The sequence below is a fragment of the Ictalurus furcatus genome, chromosome 2, assembly GCF_023375685.1.
Source record: "Ictalurus furcatus strain D&B chromosome 2, Billie_1.0, whole genome shotgun sequence".
Lineage (NCBI taxonomy): Eukaryota > Metazoa > Chordata > Actinopteri > Siluriformes > Ictaluridae > Ictalurus > Ictalurus furcatus.
Window position 1 is genome coordinate 7,119,960 of NC_071256.1, and position 18,838 is coordinate 7,138,797.

Below are 18,838 nucleotides of genomic sequence, written 5' to 3' on the forward strand. Positions count from 1 at the left end.
TATCCCAACATTTTAACTACTGAGCTACCACTGCCTTCTTTATTTTTTTATAAGTACATTCTTTATCATTACATTTCTTTGTAGATTTATTTATATATTTAGTCATTTCTTATTTTGGCAGGTTTGGATTCCATAGATTTGACACTTCAGGTAGGATGAGCTAACCAAGTGGACTAGATATACTACAGAGCAGAGGTGTCCGATCTTATCCGGAAAAGGCCGGTGTGGGTGCAGGTTTTCATTCGGACCAAGCAGAAGCCACACCTGAGTGTACTGGAAGCCAAGATCAACTGATTAAACAGGTGAAATCAGGTGTGCCTCCTGCTTGGCTGGAATGAAAACATTTGCAGGATTTGCCCTTTTTCCTTATGTCTACAGTAATTGCTAACATTTACAAAATGGGCCAAAATGGGCCAAAATGGGCCAAAATGGGGGGGGGGGGGCGTAAAAAAAAAATGAAGTTGTTCAATAGAGTTTTCTACATGTTCTCATATTTGAAGGTGGTATTTAATGGACGGACATTCCATCTTCTTGTCCTCCGTCTTTTAGATCACAACAACTCCTCCTCCTCCTCCTCCTCCTCAGCATTCATGTTTGTAAGCATTATTATGGTGCGTTACTTCTTCCTCTCTCAGCTACTTCCTGTTGGTTCATAGGACGGTTACTCCGAGTCGCCCCCTTCCGTTTCAAAAAGTATTTACAACAGCAAGCGCGTCAAGAATAAACGCCTTATCCGTTCGGGGAGGTGCGCGCGCAGTCGGTGGCGGAAGTAGAAACAAGGCTTCAGGTGGAGGTAGCGGTTTTCACACGGACAGACCATTTATTTAGAGAAACAAGGTTCGTATCAATATATTTATCCATAAAACCATTACTGTACACTAGAAAAAGCTGAAATGTACGATGACAGTGCAGTTTACACGACATTAAAGACACCGCTATTTCCTTAGCTTCGGATTACTTGTCCGTAGTGCTCACTGGGTCGTAAGTTGGTTACTCTGGGTTTTTTTGGGGGATGTTTTAAACGTCTCCTTTGATCAAAATATGACGTTTTCATCTTAAATATGTTATTTATTTGAGTAGTTTACTTCAAAGTCTATTAGGGAGGTGACTGAGGGAATTTTCCCACCGGTTAATCGACATGTGACAATAACGGTATCACCGGGGGGGCAGTGGAAGGGGGCGTGTTTCCCCCGCGCTTATGAATGCCTCACTTTAGAATTAGTGGCAATTGCTTGGTGGGTTTATTATTATTATTATTATTATTATTAATAATAATAATAATAATAATAATAATAATAAACACAACAACTACAACACAGTACAATGACAAACTCGCTTATATTAAACACAGAACTTTTGAAACCAAGTCTTCCGCCATAGTATTGTCAGTCAAAAAAATCCTGAAATAAGGTCTATGCTTAACACAAGCTCAATATATTTTCGCGTTTTATTTGATGATAATAACAACTTTATGCGCCAATTATCCTAATTTCAATCTTTTCCTTTTTTCTTGTTCTTGGCACTAGCTTGTTACTTTTTATGTGTATACAATTGCTTGGGATTATAGCCTACGTATTGTATGTGTATGATTGAAAGCTGTATCGACACACGATTATTTCTTTGCATAAAAATTTCAAACAAATAAATAAATACTTACCTGCACTCTACTGTGGTATGATGTAATGCGTATTGTAATGCTTCTCGGGAGACTGGTGTAAATTGACCGATAGCGCCATCTGTTGGTTTGGAAGAGGAAGTTGCTCAGCTGCGTTTGTGAGAAAATCGCTTTCTGAGAGTCGAGTTTTCCTTTGCAAAGCAGATTGTGTTCGATTATTTGTTTAGTTTAAATTTAACAACCCAACTTAATGGGTTAGTTTAGCTCAAAATGTGTTCTGTCCTATATTTACCCAGCCATTGGGTTAAAAATAACCCGATTTGGGTTGTTTTTACCCCAGTGTTTTTTAGGGTGCTTTGTTGAATCCCTGAACCTGATACCCTGCTGCAGTCATTCGACTAAAATTACATTCACCCTTTTGGAGCTCTGTGTTTCTTTTCATTCACACAGAAATCTTTGGCCTTTTTTCTGAAATAATACACCATCCCTCAGGTATTTTGATGTGGACGCCCATGGCTCTACTACGGTTTCTGGCAGTAAGAGCCTGAGCCTGCAACTGGTATGCAAAGCAAAGGACATACCAGACCAGTAGTGTTCATGATTTGCTCATAATGTGTACACCTGTGTCCTTTCTTTATTCTGGCCAACTTCCCCAGCTTCTGGGGAAAAGTATTATCCTGGGAATCCGTTCTTATTCTTTGTAATAAGGCCATAGGACAGTATAGCCAGTAGGTGGCAGTAACACACACATGGCCACACGTGACCCCTGGCCAACCCACAGGTGGGACGTGGCAGGTCAGTAGTTTAGGTGTGATGATCAGAGGATACACGTAAAGGTAGGACTCCTTGTGATTAAATGTATATGGGTTTTTATGCACTTTTTTAGGAAAATATGATATAAAACAATCCTTTTATAAAAGATGACAGAAGATGGAAGAGAAGTTGTTTATTTAACTGGGCATTCAATACAAATATTTGGTTCATATTTAAAAGATGTAGGCTCAATTTTATTTTATACAAGCATTATTATTATTATTAGTAGTGGTGGTGGTGGTAGTAGTACTGTACAGTACAGTAATACCTGTAAAATGTGATATAATATATGTTAAGGCTAACATTTAAATCAGTAATTTACAACTTTATATCTAAATTACAAGTTAATGTGTGATGTAAATCATAAACACAATAAATACATAGTAAACACCTTTATTCTAAATCTAAACCCCCTGTTTGTTACAATGCTAATTTATTATCAAGCCTTAGAATTGATCAAATCCAGTAAATTATTGAAAAGATTTCGAAGCTTTCAGGAAATTGGAGCATGGAGGGTGACATGTTCATATGTATCAATATGACTGAATATATGATGAATATAACTGAATTGGTCTTTCATTAACCTAATTAATCTCGTGCTAATAATCACATTTTCAAAAGACACAGCAACAGGGGAAAGAACAACCCAGTGTCATCTCTTCTACTAAAATGGCATTCGCATACACGATATACTGTTTAATAGCACACACAGGACGTCATGTATGGATTACTTATGGTGCAGTTTGTCCCGATAAAACCAAACATAGACATTGTATGAAACTTGTACATTGATATAAGCTATAAATACACACACACAATATTTGATTCTGTTTTATAGCATATGCTATTTACCATTTAACACAGTATTTTAGGGAGATTTTTATAAATGCTAATCAACTTCACAGCTAGTGCTAGTCATCTGGTTAAACCTGTGCTAATCCGACAGGACTTCTGTGAGGAAGTAAGGAACAAAATTGTTCCAAATATTCTTACTTTTAAACCATTATCCTGCTTCTGTTGATTTACAACTGTGTCATTTGAACAAAATCGCAATTCCATGAAATTGTTTTGCACGCTCTTTCTCAGTGATGTTTGTTGGTAAACGAGACCTTTTAGCTGTACTCATGTTCGACACATGTGAATCAAAGAGGGCTTTGACTGAACGTCAGTTGTGATGAGGTCACGTGACTCGTCTGAAAATCTGCGGTAATTTTGAGAAATTGCCAGCTCCTCCGACTATTGCAGAGTTTGCTTGATTTTGGGTTAATTTCTGCGATCGCAAAATCCTGGAGTGACTGTCAAATAGACATTACAGAGAATCCAGTTGCTCAAGCGAGATATTCTTTATTAAGCTCTATCACAAGCTTAGAATGTATTCCCCAAGAGATTCCCACAATCTCAGTGTGGGTCAGGTAGCATCAGACTTGCACATCCGGTTGCTTAGAGAACAAAGACCTCAGCTTCTCTTTGTTACAGTAATAAAGCATAGCCACATATGGCGCGGAAAGCTACTGCTAGAGCACGGAGTTCGTCTTCGAAAACAAAAACAAGATTTGGTTAGCACAGATGGCCTTGGATGTAACTCGTATCTTGATGGCACCTGCAGTGTGTTTGAGAAGCTGTTGTGCTTCCTGCATAACCGTCACATGCACTCTCGATGCCAAGTCGCACCAAAAAAAACAAATTGGACACAAAATCAGAATGCATTCATAACTCGCAGTTTTAAGTTAAATGTGCGCATTAAATGTGTGCGAGCGTAAAAGCAAGACTTATATTTACATCATTACACTTTTTTCTCTTTTAAAGTCTAAAACGAAACATGATCTTCACATTTAACTGGGTTCTCTTTCCAGGCTGCTGTTCTTTCCGAAACCTATCCTGCTCGATTCCAGTCTTGCAAGAGTTGTTTGGGTATGGACAGATGCTTCAGTGTGTTTTTCTCTAAGTTTACGTACTTCATCAAGCACTGATTGTTCTTTTTTCGACGTGTGCTGAAACTACGTTCTTTTCTTATTTTACTTAATTTACATCCTCGTTCTTTCTCTGCATTGTTAGCTCTGTAAGGACAAAGATGTGACCTGTTTGCCTTTCGAGTAAATTTTGTTATTTGACTAGCTTTTCTCTGACCCTGTAATTCACACTGTTTCTTTACTCGTGAAGCCGCCGGACGTCCTCTGATGTACAAATTAGACATCGTTGTGGAATATATACTAGAATGCTGTTCAATAAATCCGGTTATTTTGGTTTGGAAACTGTGTTTAAGGTTCAGTTTGTCAAAGGCCTTTAACTCTTGATTAAGTCCACAGGATCTGTTTGACTTTTTTATGTTAGATGGAGGGAGAAGCTGGGAAAATGCGTGTGATGGTGACAGGAGGCACTGGTCTGGTGGGCAAAGCCATAGAGCAAGTGTTGCAAGAGGAAGGAGGAGCAAGAGAAGGAGAAACATGGATCTTCCTTTCATCCAAAGATGCCAACTTAATGTAAACGTCTTTTTTATTTATTATTTTTTTTAATTCCAAACACAGTTATATGAGATGAGATAAAAATTTGGCATTTGGAAATGGCCCTGAGGATCATTTTTGCATGTGAAAGGAACAGTGTTACTTTCCAATCCAAAAGGCAGTTCCTCAAGACAGCACTGAGTACACCGTGAGCAAGAATGTATTTGCATTTGTTTGAACCCTTTATCAGTGCCATCTTAGTAAGCTTACACAAGGTGCTGTTCCGGGTCGAGCCAAAGTTAGCCTAAAAATCTGTAAACACTCTGTATGAACTAACTTGGCTCAACCGGGAACAGCTCCTTGTGCAAGTTTACTAAGACGGCACTCATAAAAGATTCAAACAAATGCAAATACATCCTTGCTCACGGTGCACTCAGTGCTGTATCTTGAGGAATTGCCATCTCAAGACCATTTCTGTTTGTGAAACTGTACAATGGAAAATTCCACGATCAAAAAGGAGCATGTTCTTGTTCTGTGCTTGGGCCGAAAACAGTTCTCTTCTTGGTTTAGGGATGTAGCTGAGACAAAAGCGGTGTTTCAGAAACACCGCCCAACACACGTCATTCATCTGGCAGCCATGGTGGGCGGCCTCTTTATAAACATGAGACAGAACCTTAACTTTTGGGTAAGACACACACACACGTTTCTCTTACTATCCTTATTTACATTAACTTCTTATTAATGCAGCTAATTAATGCTATGCCTACACCTAAACCCAAAATAACCTCAGGAAACCTTCTGGCTTCCCAGGCAGGGTTTAATGTACAATATAATCCAGAATCCACAAATCCATCTAGTTCTCAACACTGGCTTTTTTAAAAACGCATCTTAATGTAAGATTATGATATTGGTCGTAAATATAGCGTGAACAAAATGTTCTTCTGAGCATATACACCGCCACCAAGAACAATGCCATCATCTTTCAAATTGTATACAAGGATGAATTTAGGAAAACCCTTGAAATCCAATGTGGTACTAATGTGTGCCATTAATGAAAAACCAGTTCTTTCAGTTCCTGTACTTTTGTACTAAATTTGACCAGTCCTAGGAAGTTTCCTTAGTTAAAGAATTGAAGGTCACCTGGGTTAGAGCATTACGTGCTTGCCCTTTGTTTCGCAAGTTGCCTTGTAGATTCTGTGAACGTGTTTGCATACTGTGTCTCACTGACTCCACATAAAAGTGGACGAAATGTGCCACATGCCAAACACCTTAAGGTTATGAGCATTTGAAGACAAAGGGGTATAGACATTATTTGGGTATATATGTTGCTTTCCCAACCTTTGCTCATGGCGACCAGCTGATATCAAAGACATCACATACAGTGGGGGAAAAGTATTGGATGTGTCAATGTTTTTCAGTAAATATTTCCAGTGAGGTTATTCACATGAAATTTTCACCAGACTTCGGTATTAACTCAAGAAATCCAAACATTAAAGTCCATAAATAAAGTTATGTGTAATAAAGTGGAATGACACAGGAAAAAAAGTATTGTACACGCTAACTGAAATGGATTTAATACTTAGTGGAGAAGCCTTTGTAATGACAGCTTCAAGACGCTTCCTGTATGAAGAAATTAATGGTCGCCGTATTCAGGTGTGATTTTTGGCCCATCCTTCTAAACATATTGTCTTTAAATCTTGTTCAGTTGGATTCGAGTCAGGTGATTGACTGAGCCATTCTAACACCTTGACTTTTTTCTCTGAAACCAACTGAGAGTTTCCTTTGCTGTATGCTTTGGATCGTTGTCCTGCTGGAAGGTTCACCCACATCTCTTCTTCATCATCCTGGTGGATGGCAGCAGATTCTTCCCAAGAATCTCCCGGTAAAGTCTCCATTCATCGTCCTTCAGTTATATGAAGTCTGCCAGTACCATGCGATGATAAACAGCCCCACACCATGATGCTTCCACCTCCAAACTTCACTGTTGGTATAGTGTTTTTAGGGTGATGTGCAGTGCCATTTCTTCTCCAAACATGGTGTGTAGTATGACAGCCAAAAAGTTCAATTTTGCTCTCGTCTGACCAGACTACACTCTCCCAGTATTTTCTAGGCTTGTCTAAATGAGTTGTAGCAAACTTTAAACGAGCTTCGACATGCCTTTTCTTTAGTAATGGAGTCTTCCGTGGTGAGCGTGAGCAGTGGAGTGCATTGCCTATTGTTTTCTCTGTGACGATGGCACCTGCTGCGTCCAAGTGTTTCTGGAGCTCTTTCCGAGTGGTCCTTGGCTCTTGGGCTACTCTTCTGACTATTCTTCTGACTCCTTGGTCAGAAATATTGCGAGGGGCTCCTGTGCGTGGTCGGTTGATGATGGAGTGATGTTGCTTCCACTTGCGGATAATGGCCCCAGTGGTGCTTACTGGAGGATTCAGAAGTTTAGAAATACGTCTGTATCCGATTCCATCAATATGTTTTGCAACAATAAGGTCGCGAAGGTCTTGGGAGAGCTCTTTGCTTTTACCCATCATTAGATGTTTCTTGTGTGACACCTTGGTAATGAAAAGCCTTTTTATAGACCATCAGTTTACTAACCCAGCTGATATTAATTTGCACAGATGGGGGGTATAATTACTTACGGATTTCAGCTGGTTCCTTGCCATGGAGAACTGCTTTTTCTTAACGTGTTCAATACTTTTTTCCCCGTGTCATTCCACTTTATTACACATAACTTTATTTATGGACTTTAATGTTGTGAATTCTTTATATTTCCAGACGTCTTGAGTTAATACTGAAGTCTGGTGAAAATTTCATGTGAATAACCTCATTGGAAATATATTTACTGAAAGAAATGTTGACGCGTTCAATACTTATTTCCCCCGCTGTACACACACACACACACACACACACACACACACACACATGTTTTACGATCATTGGTAGGTATTTCCATTATAAATAGCTTTAAAAAATAGTGAAGGCTAAAAATATATATGTTCACCGATTACATTGTCTTTCAGAGAAACAACGTCTACATAAATGACAATGTGCTGCACACATCTCATGAGTTTGGTGTGCAAAAAGTTGTGTCCTGCCTATCCACCTGCATCTTCCCAGACAAAACCACTTACCCCATTGATGAGACTATGGTTTGTACATGTTTTCTTTTTTTTCAGTACTTTCTTCCTGTGACAGAAACAGAAATCTGAATGTAAATGACTAGATTTGATCTTTGATTCGGAGACTGCTGAATTTATTTATTTATTTAGTTAGTTAGTTAGTTAGTTAGTTAGTTAGTTTTTTTCTTGGTAAATTTTGAATCATCTTACTGGTGAATAAATGTTTTCTTGTCTCCTGGAAGTGTGTGGTTTTCTAAGGATTTTATTAGAAGATCAAAATGAATTTGATTACCGTTTCAGAGAGTGAATTGTCTTCATGTGGTGTTTTGAGATTAGCGACTGTTGTACTGTATGTAAGGCTGTGTTAATTTAACTGAATCTTATTTGTCTCTCCATCAGATTCACACTGGTCCTCCTCATGAATCTAACTTCGGTTATTCTTATGCTAAACGAATGATTGATGTCCACAACAAGTGAGTAATTAGATGTTGCTTTTGTAGCTGTGTGCATCAGGGAACTCTGAATGCTGTATCATGTGTTAGAATGTTTTATGGCAGATTTTTTTTTTTTCTCAACAATGCGAACAATTTACACTAACTAGGCCGACATCGCAGAGACAGGGCGTCTCAGATTCTCAGTTGTATTGAGGACTGGGTTTCGATTGAGCCATTGCGAAACATTCCGGTTATCAGTTTTTAGCCAAGCATAGCATAATGCTTTGTGGCAAGGTGAAACAGTTCATTTTGGTCTCAACTAACCAGATTTTCCAATTTGTTGAGTCTCTGTTACAGTACTTCATTTTTCACTAATGGCTTTTTTCATTTAAAGGCTTTCTTCTAAAGCCCAGCTTTGTTGAGTGTGTGGGCTAATAGTTATGCAACGCACTGTGTTCATACCCTCGCTTGATCTGATGATTCCTGGTAAAACTGTGTAGGCACTATTCAGATTAACACCAGAGACCAACAGAAAGATCACATTAAGGAACAGGTTGTGTCCAGTACATTGCTTTGTTTTACTACTGTAATTATTATTTTTATTTTTATAAACATGGCACGTTATAGTACATAGTTAAATGTTAATACATAATCATATTTCCTGTGTGTTTTGTGCAGGGCATATTTTAAACAGTATGGTCGAAAGTACACTGCTGTTATCCCTACAAATGTGTTTGGTCCCCATGACAACTTCAACATAGAGGATGGCCATGTTCTCCCAGGACTTATACACAAGACCTACATAGCACAGAGTAAGAAATACTAACATGCGATGCATACATATTCTGTCTCTCTGCAAGTTTGAATTCAGAATAAAGTGAAAATCTCACCCTATTTAGTATAAAACTTCAGCGTGTCCTTCTGAAGTTTAAGAGGAAGCCAGTAACGTCTGGATACATAATTACTAACATTATTAGTAACGTAAATATACTAATATTAATCTTGGTGTGGTTATTATTTACTCTTTAATCAGTTCGGTTGGTGCTTATTACTTAATAATAGGTAAACAATAGGTAGACAAACCCAGATCCCTCTCGTGGACTCGTGGCAGTTGCAAAGACATGATAGAACATGGTTTATAGCTTGTAGTTTATATTCATATTTAAGTCAACTGGTCCCCGAGTCAGCTGGTTCCCATTATCTGTTACATTATAGCTGCTATAAGCAGCCGTTCCCTCACCAGCCTCTTTTCCCCCTCTCTTTCCTAAAGACAAAAAAAAAAAAGAAGCGCAAAGTCCTGAAGACTCGGTGGGAAACCTAATGTCCTCTACACAGCACTGACACCTTCCATAAACGTTAAATAAACATAGATAATATACATAATTATAGATAGTTTATATATATATATATATAGAGAGAGAGAGAGAGAGCGATAGATAGATAGATAGATAGATAGATAGATAATATATACAACTATAGATAATTATACATTTTTCTTTGTTAAACAACCATTTGTTTTTTATCTTTATTTTGAAGGAATGCCATTATAGAAAAATCACAGAAACTCACGTTACGGAATAAAATAGGGTTCACTTAAATTTTTGTATAAACTTAATGCCTTACCCAACCACCCCGTTCCTTTAGAAAGCAAAAATCACCCTCCTTAAGCACACCTTGATCAGCCATTTTCATTATATTACACAACCTGAGGGGGGAAAAGGAAACGGGGAACAGAATAAAGTCAGGTGAAATGTGCAACAATATTCATTAGGCAGTTCTTTAACACCTGGAATAATTGCCATTTAAAATGTTTCACAGAACCCATTAAGGTAAATAACTTTTTTTTTTTTTTTTTTTTTTTTTTTTTTTATAAATATTACATCTTCCAGCCAGGCTGCGGCAGACGGTGGAGTGGCAGATCTCCAAATCAGCAAAATTCTTCTACAGGCTATAAGTGACATAAAGGCATTAATGTCAGACTGATTAGCATTTAAAATGAAGGATTCATGTGGTATACCAAATACTGCAATTTGTGAGCATGGCCTTCAGGAAATACCAAGAAGTTTGAACAATTTCAATGTCCAGTAATTGTCAAGATGAGGACAAGACCAAAAAGCATGTGTTAAATTAGCTGGAGAAAAGGAGCATCTGAACTAGGATCCACGCCAGCATATCCTGGCTTTGCTTGAATGAACACTGTGTACAGCTTTAAACCGAATAAGTCCTAGTTGGTTGCACAATGATGAGGAATGAACTCTTTCTAGTACTCTCATCCAATAATCTTGTGTAAGTGACTTTAGTTTTCACTAAATTGTGATCTCTTGAAGACATCAATTGAGAATATAGCACTGACATCAGACCTTTTATTAACAAATACAAGGGTGAGCGTTTCTCCAGGCTGTAACAGTTTGGAGAGTGGGAAAAGCAGGAAAATGTGGTACATTAATTGCGCTTTTTTTATTATTATTATTATTATTATTTTTAACATAATTAGTTTTTTTGTGGGTTGAGTTTATAACCAGAAAAAGGTCCAAATTGATTTAATATTGACAAAACTACAGAACAGCTTGATAACTAAGGAATAACTGAGGACGTAAATAATGCACGCTGGGGAGTGTGATCTGGCACAAGGAAGAAGGAGTTTTTATTTAATGTTCTAGAACATCAGAGAGATAGTATCACGTCACCTCTTGCGCTCTCTCTCTCTCTCTCTCTCTCTCTCTCTCTCTCTTTCTCGCTCTCGCTCTCTTTCACACTCTCTTGCACTCACTCATTAACGCATTCACACCCACACGTACCAAACACTCACACAAAGCACAGCCTCATTTTACAGGCAAAACGGAAAGCATTACCGAGAGCGCTTCCAACCGAAACTCCTTCTGTAAATCCAGACAAAATACTTCACCGTATCAATGGTTATAAGACTTGCATGTTAAACAACAACCTGTTTTAAATCTGTGTGTTATTAGTTTTAGATTATGTCCAGCTTCATACATGCACCTTCTGTCCAACAGATTTGAGCATTAAACTGTGTGGTGGTATAAAGGGCCCCTTAAATAAAGCAAAAGATCATCTGCATATAAAGATACACGATGTTCCATACCCCCTCTCCTAATACCTTTTATTACAGCCATCAGCCATAACATTAAAACCACTGACAGGTGAACTGAATAACATTGACTATCTCATTACAGTGGCACGGGGCAAGGGGTGGGATATATTAGGCAGCAAGTGAACAGTCCGTTCTCGAAGTCGATGTGTTGGAAGCAGGAAAAATGGGCAAGCGTAAGGATCTGAGTGACTTTGACAAGGGCCAAATGGTGATGGCTAGACGACTGGGTCAGAGCATCTCCAAAACAGCAGGTCTTGTGGGGTGTTCCTGGTATGCAGTGGTTCGTACCTTTCAAAAGGTCGAAGGAAGGACAACCAGTGAACCGGCGACATGGTCATGGGCCGCCCAAAAGCTCATTGATGCACGTTAGGAGCGAAGGCTAGCCTGTCCGGTCCGATCCGATCCCACAGAGCTACTGTGGCACAAACTGCTGAAAATGTTCATGCTGGTTATGATAGAAAGGTGTCAGAACACACAGTGCATCACAGCTTGCGGCGTAGCTGCAGACCTGTCAGAGTGCCCACGTTGACCCCTGTCCACTTCCGAAAGTGCCTACAACGGGCTCGTGAGCGTCAGATCTGGACAAAGAAGATGGGAGAAAGTGGCCTGGTCTGATTAATCACGTTTTCTTTCTATAAGGCAGGTAGTTTTAATGTTATGGCTGATCGGTTTAATGTTTTGAGTGCAATCGACAGAGCTTCAGTAGCAGTTGCAAAAAGAAATCGGGACAATTTTGCATCCTTGGCTGGTATGATTAGTCTGGATGCACACGGAGCGCGAATGGTACAGCAATTTAATCCAAGATATTGGATTAAACCTGTCAGTTGAATTATAGCCATAACTATTGTCAGAGCAGTCTTGTTAGAGTAAATCAGATTTGAGAATTGAGCAAGTTCTAAATCCTTACTTTGACTGTTCTGTAGTGAATCAGCAAGCCACAGGACAAGGATTATTTGTTTTGTTTACTAGAGATCTAGTTATTAAGTCTCATGATTCAGTGTGAAATTCTTTCATTGGCATTGAAAAACAACCACACCTAGAAACTATAAAGCCCCATGGGCGGATGTGTTGTATGTCTTGCAAACAAAATCTGTGCTTTAGCAAGTAAGCATGACCCTACGATTTGGGTATCTTTTGTTTGTTTCTAGAGATTTGATAACGTTTGATTACATCCAGAAATTACTATCCATTGTGATAAAAGTTTATATATTTTTTCAACAGTTTAGCATTGTTAGTGCATGTAACACTATTTAAATAGAAATAAGAACACATTCTCACTGCAAGAGCAAATGAAGCCTGCTTATTGGAAGAAACTAATGTATATGATGTAAAGTCTGTTTCATGAAGGTTTCTTTTTTCTTTTCTTTTTTTTTTATAGAGGAGGGGACAGCCTTGCATGTCTGGGGTTCTGGCCATCCACGACGGCAGTTTATTTATTCGCTTGATTTGGCTCGACTCATTCTTTGGGTTCTCAGAGAATATGATGAGGTGGAGCCAATCATATTGTCAGGTAAACACTTTATACACACGTGTTTAATCTCTGAGGTGATTATTTTGTATAAGTGTCGGTGTTTCCAATATATTATTTGTCTTCAAAATGATAGCTGGTGCCATGAGATTATGAATCTGTAATTGTGTTTCTCTCTCTCTCTTTCGCTCTCTGTGTTTCACACACATACACATGCAGTTGGAGAGGAGGATGAAGTGTCCATCAAGGAAGCTGCGGATGCAGTTGTCAAAGCTTTGGGGTTCAAAGGGGAAGTTGTTGTATCCTTTTACCCATTGAAACTCGCACATGACGAGGTGAACGAATGTGCAAAAGACTGAGTTTGAATCCCAATAATGTCAACGTGAACCAAGGGAGCAAAATTGGCTGTGATTTCTGGGTTGGAGTGATGGCACGCTCTCTTTCCCCTGAGACACTAGCTTATAACGGGCATCTGTGAGCTCATGTATGAGAAAGAAGGCAGATAGCGCTTTCCTCAGAGCGTGTCTACGCCACCCATGAACACTACGAGTTTAAAAAAAAAGATGTGGTTGGTTGGCATCACGTGTCTCAGAGGAACAATGTCTTCGAAGTCTAACACGTTCTTACTCTGAGAAGTATCGCACAACTGATACTCATGCTTCATCACCAGTCTAAGTCTAAGATCCAGTTACAGAACCACGTCTTCAGGCACAATAAGCAAATTTTTCCTTGATCTCTGTGTAATGACTGTATCAAGTGCTGATCTGATTTCAGCAGCCACCTAGCTCATATTGAGACTTGACCTTTACCTTGATGTTCAGTATGATACAAGTAAAGCTGATGGACAGTTCAAGAAAACAGCCAGCAACGCTAAACTCCGCAAGTACCTTCCTGACTTCAGCTTCACTCCTTTCCACAAAGGTAAAAACCACATACAGAAAGACACAGACAAGAGAACGAATTAGGGGTGTAGCACAGCACTATTTTCTGTTTCTGTTTTGGTGTTTTGATCTCAGCTACATCACTCGAGTTAATAAGAGGATTAACCAGATTCCATGTAGAGCGGTGTGTAAAGCGTTCTATCTAATGTTACTGAGTAAGCTGGGGACTGTTTGTTATGGAACTGTTGTTCATAGTTGATAACAGTAGCCAGCTATTAATGTTATTAGATTTTCCTTGTTTGTTTGTTTTTTTTATTACATGACAGAAAGATCAGAATATTTTGTTTGACACGCTATCAGAATCTACTACATACAGTGTACTACATACAGAATTCTCTGTATTTCTGTGTAAATATGACCTAAAATATCATCAGATTTTCACACCCTAAAAGTCCTAAATGTAGAGAACCAAATTCAACGAATGAGACAAAAATACTATACTTGGTCAATTATTTATTGAGGAAAGTGATCCAATATTACATATCTGTGACCCCCTTAAACGCTAAACATTTGTGGTAACTGTTGTTCAGTCCTGCACATCAGCTTGGAGGAATTTTTGCCCGTTCCTCAGTACAGAACAGCTTCAGCTCTGGGATGTTTGGTGGGTTTCCTCGCATGAACCGCTTGCTTCAGGTTTTTCCACAACGTTTCTATTGGATTAAGGTCAGGACTTTTACTTGGCCGTTCAAAAACATTAACTTTATTCTTCTTTAACAGTTCTTTAGTAGAATGACTTGTGTGCTTAGGGTCTTTGTCTTGCTGCATGACCCACTTTCTCTTGAGATTCGGTTCATGAAAAGAAGTCATGACATTTTCCTGTAGAATTTGCTGGTATAATTCAGAATACAGCAAAACCGGTCCAAACCATGAAACTACCACCATCATATTTCACAGATGGGATAAGTATAAGGTTCTTATGCTGCAATACAGTATTTTCCTTTCTCCAAAGATAACACTTCTCATTTAAACCAAAAGTTCTGTTTTGGTCACATTTTTCCATCAGCCTTCTGGCGTGTCCACATGATCTTTAGTAAACTGCAGAAGAGCAGCAATTTTCGTTTTGGAGAGCAGTGGCGTTCTCCTTGCAACCCTGCCATAGTTGTACACACCATTGTTGTTCGGTGTTCTTCTGATGATGGACTCCATGAACGTTTAACATTAATGTGCTTTAACAGCTAATGTGACGGAGGTGTTTAGTTGCTTAGAAGTTACCCTGGGTTCCTTTGTGACCTTGTGGACTGTTACACATCTTGCTCTTGGAGTGATCTTTGTTGGTCGACACTACTGGGGAGGGGAATAATGGTCTTGAATTTCCTCCATGTGTACACAATCTGTCTGACTGTGGATTGGTGGAGTCCAAACTCTTAGTTGTTGATGCCTGTTGAACATCAACAACTCTTCCTCAAAGGTCCTCAAAAAATTTTTTTTGTTCGTGCCATGACACACTTCCACAAACATGTGTTGTGAAGATCAGACTCTGATAGATCCCTGTTCTTTAAATAAAACAGGGTGCTCACTCACACCTGATCATCATCCCATTGATTGAAAACCACTGACCTGACTCTAATTTCACCTTCAAATTAACTGCTAATCCTAGAAGTTCACATACTTTGGCCACTCACAGACATGTAATATTGGATCATTTCCCTCAATAAATAAATGACCAAGTATAATATTCTTGTCATTTGTTTAATTGGGTTCTCTTTGTCTACTTTTAGGACTTGTCTGAAAATCTGATGAGGTTTTAGGTCATATTTATGCACTTATTTATGCATAGATATAGATAGAAAACTCTAAAGGGGTGACAAACTTTCAAGCACCACTATGCTGCATATAGTCAGTGTATCAGCCACTGCTTCATGTTCACTTTCGTTCATGCACAGTGCATACACGTTCATGCCTCATAGCACATGCTGGCAAATGTGGCGAAGTGGATTTTACAGCTGCTACTCTCTTTCTTCAGCCATGAAGGAGACCTGTGATTGGTTTGTGGCCAATTATGACATCGCTCGTAAATGAAGATCATTTGAAGAATGCCATCTGTCTTGCTGCAACACAATATAGGGTTTGTAGCACAAATGTTAGACCCATTGCACTCGAAGTGTGCTTGAGTGAGGAATTGAAAAAGCAGCACATTATTATTATTATTATTATTATTATTATTATTATTTGTGGAAAATATGCTCCACACTCAAAGATATGATATGATAAGTAAGGAATAAAACACGACTGGGCATGGTGTTACTGGAAAATAACCAATGACAGGTTGATGTGATGGGGCCTGTCTCGAAGTATAGCTAAAGTTAACACCCCAAAGATGATTCTTTTCTTAACAGCACGTCCTGAAGTGTTTTATTCCTCTTATACCGCAGCAATGCCAACAACTTTTATTTATTAAAGACCGATGACTTGTATGATTTATAGTAACCTTTTGTTGCTATGGATGCATGGAAACCAGTTTGTTCTTGTTATAACACTGAGAAAACCTTTCCTCATTAGCCCCCATCCTGAAGATTGACTGTTACAAAGCACTGGCACTGGAGACTCCTTCCAACAATGTTAAATAAATATCTCTACACAGAAATGTCTACCATATAAGCCCCTGTTTCAGTTGTTACTATAGAAACAACGTAAAACAACGAGCGCATTCATATCAACGTGGGATTTTCCGGCCGTGCTCTGCTGGAACGTTAATCGATGTATATCTCACCAATCAAATTCAAGAATTCGACATCACTATGGTATAAATGTCAGTAAATGTACTAATTCTTAGTAAACGAAGTGTAGTGCATTCCTATTCCCTCATTTCTGTGAATACATAGCTGCTTTTTTGGACACATTTATACATGTATGGTTGTATTTTCCCAATGCTAACCCTTTTCGGATAGTATAATTTTGTGTAAAAGTAGGTTACAGAATAACATCCTCAAGATACTTTCTGAGTCTTACAATGGAAAAGGCTTCTTGCTAATTACAGTCCCTTAAGGCTACTTTACTGTGATTTGATCCTTTCATTTCAAATTCAGGCATTCAAATGCCTGAATTTCTTTATTTTTTTTCCATGTTTAAAAGGAAATGATTTATGATTCACAGCAATTGTAATGTTATCACACCATCAGATGTACCTCCATGGTTCGAGGAGTAGGGATTAATGTTTCAAACGGGAGGAGTTTACAATAACACGGCTGAAATTACAACACGGGGACAACGTGCTTCCTTTCTACCCTGGTTCATCCTTTGTTCAATTTGAAAATAATAAGCACCATTAACACTATTTTAAAAAGTAGTAGTAGTAGTTATCAGGGATTTTTAGCATGATTCTAAGGGTTTTATTTCTAATGAAATGAATCGTTATGGTAAAATGTTTACCTTTTCTTTACTGGGATGTTACGGTGTTTTATTTAGGATCTGTTACATTTTCATTTACTAACCGTTTTCGTCAGTCTGAGCTGTGCAGGATTAGTAGTTTAGAAATTATCTGATGTGATTTTGATGAGCAGTGTCATTTTTGATCAGTGACCAAATGAATTTCTGCATTTATTTTGTTTGGTGAAATATTAAACATTTGCCGTGTTATGAACTATTGATTGATTAATTATTTTCTGTGTACTGCTTATTTTGTGTATAGCGCTTTGAGAAGCTGCTTTTAAAGGTACTCCATAAAATAAAGCTTATTATTGTTGTTGTTGTTGTTGTTGTTGTTGTTATTATTTACATATGTATATTAAACCTACATGTGTATAAAACATGGATTTACAGGTGTGATAGTTTTGTGATTTTACTGTTCGAGATATAGAACACATACGCACACATCACACGTGGGGAAAAAAAGTTAAAAAAAAAAAAATGTTCCATTCACTTTTAACAGTGAACATTGTCACAAAGCAGTTTTAGAGAAATAAATACATTCAGGATATAAATTTTACATGTATGAAAAGCTAGAGGTGACGGTGGTGAGGAAAAACTCCCTGAGACAATATGAGGAAGAAACCTTGAGAGGAACCAGACTTAAAAGGGAATCTATCCTCATCTGGGTGACACCGGATAGTGCGATTATAAATAAACTGCGTACTACGTGACCAAATAGTGCAGTTGTGTAACCAGGAAAATTCATTACAGTTTTTACATGAAGTCTGCTTTGTTAAACATCTCCACTGTTCACTAATGGAGACTTGAGTGCAAAACTGTTCGTGGCATAGCAATTTTAGTCCTAAGCCATCCTAGCATAGCTGTTCATATGAATTGTGGTCCAAAGTCATTTTCATGGTTTAGGCTGCACCATGTGAGGCCATCCTCAGCAGCAGCATGTGATTTCCAATTGATAAGAACTCCAACCAGAAGTAGGGCATCAGGATGGATCAGGCAGGTCTGGAGAGCAGAAGGGGTCAGGATCACTGGTATCTCAGGAGTAGCATGTATAGCTCGACAGAGAGAGAGAGGGTGAGATTATGCCTATTGTCCTGTAATGGTTAAGGACAATGTACAATGTGTGCAGAATGTAAGCAGGGACTCCGGCAACTAAAAGTCCGATATCCAAACATCTCGGTTCACGACAACGCTCTATGCCCGTGAGCTCTCCAGATCTGCTCCTTTAAGCCTTGACTTAAACACTGAGACTGTGTCTGAGTCCTGAACACTAACTGGAAGGCTGTTCCATAACTGTGGTGCTTTAAAAAAGAAAGCTCTGCCTCCTGCTATAGCCTTCATTATTCGAAGTACCAACAAATAACCTGCACCAACGTGCTGCACTAACATGAAAAAAAAAAAGTAGGCTAGCAAAAATGAACATTTTACTTTAATGATAATTTCATTTTTTAAAATACACTTTAATAATTGCCTTGAATAAAGAATACATCTTAAAATTTGAAATGAAACAATTTTCTTTAAAAACAGTTGTAAGC

General features: G+C 38.5%; 1 protein-coding gene across 5 annotated transcripts; it reads left to right on the top strand.

The window, feature by feature from the left end:
- The first annotated feature begins 755 nt into the window (after window positions 1-755).
- Window positions 756-17,623, top strand: LOC128620671 (GDP-L-fucose synthase-like). 5 transcript variants are annotated; one of them, XM_053645935.1, is made up of 12 exons: window positions 764-837; window positions 4,282-4,339; window positions 4,760-4,908; window positions 5,440-5,554; window positions 7,884-8,012; window positions 8,382-8,455; window positions 9,095-9,228; window positions 12,907-13,038; window positions 13,216-13,295; window positions 13,818-13,917; window positions 15,901-16,002; window positions 16,437-17,623. In XM_053645935.1, exons 3-11 carry the CDS (start codon window positions 4,760-4,762, stop codon window positions 15,954-15,956), a joined length of 969 nt encoding a protein of 322 aa, XP_053501910.1. In that variant the 5' UTR covers window positions 764-837; window positions 4,282-4,339; the 3' UTR covers window positions 15,957-16,002; window positions 16,437-17,623. The 5 variants fall into 5 exon arrangements, with proteins under 5 accessions (XP_053501897.1, XP_053501910.1, XP_053501884.1 ...); XM_053645909.1 differs by having other exon boundaries at window positions 15,901-17,623; XM_053645917.1 differs by lacking the exon at window positions 764-837 and adding an exon at window positions 2,405-2,451 and having other exon boundaries at window positions 15,901-17,623.
- Window positions 17,624-18,838: the final 1,215 nt, after the last annotated feature.

Bases quoted from the DNA above. Each gene is read 5' to 3' on its own strand.
- LOC128620671 (XM_053645922.1), top strand. From the start codon at position 4,760: ATGGAGGGAGAAGCTGGGAAAATGCGTGTGATGGTGACAGGAGGCACT. The intron at 8,013-8,381 runs GTTTGTACATGT...TCTCTCCATCAG, and splicing joins ACCCCATTGATGAGACTATG to ATTCACACTGGTCCTCCTCA. The intron at 13,039-13,215 runs GTAAACACTTTA...ATACACATGCAG, and splicing joins GGAGCCAATCATATTGTCAG to TTGGAGAGGAGGATGAAGTG.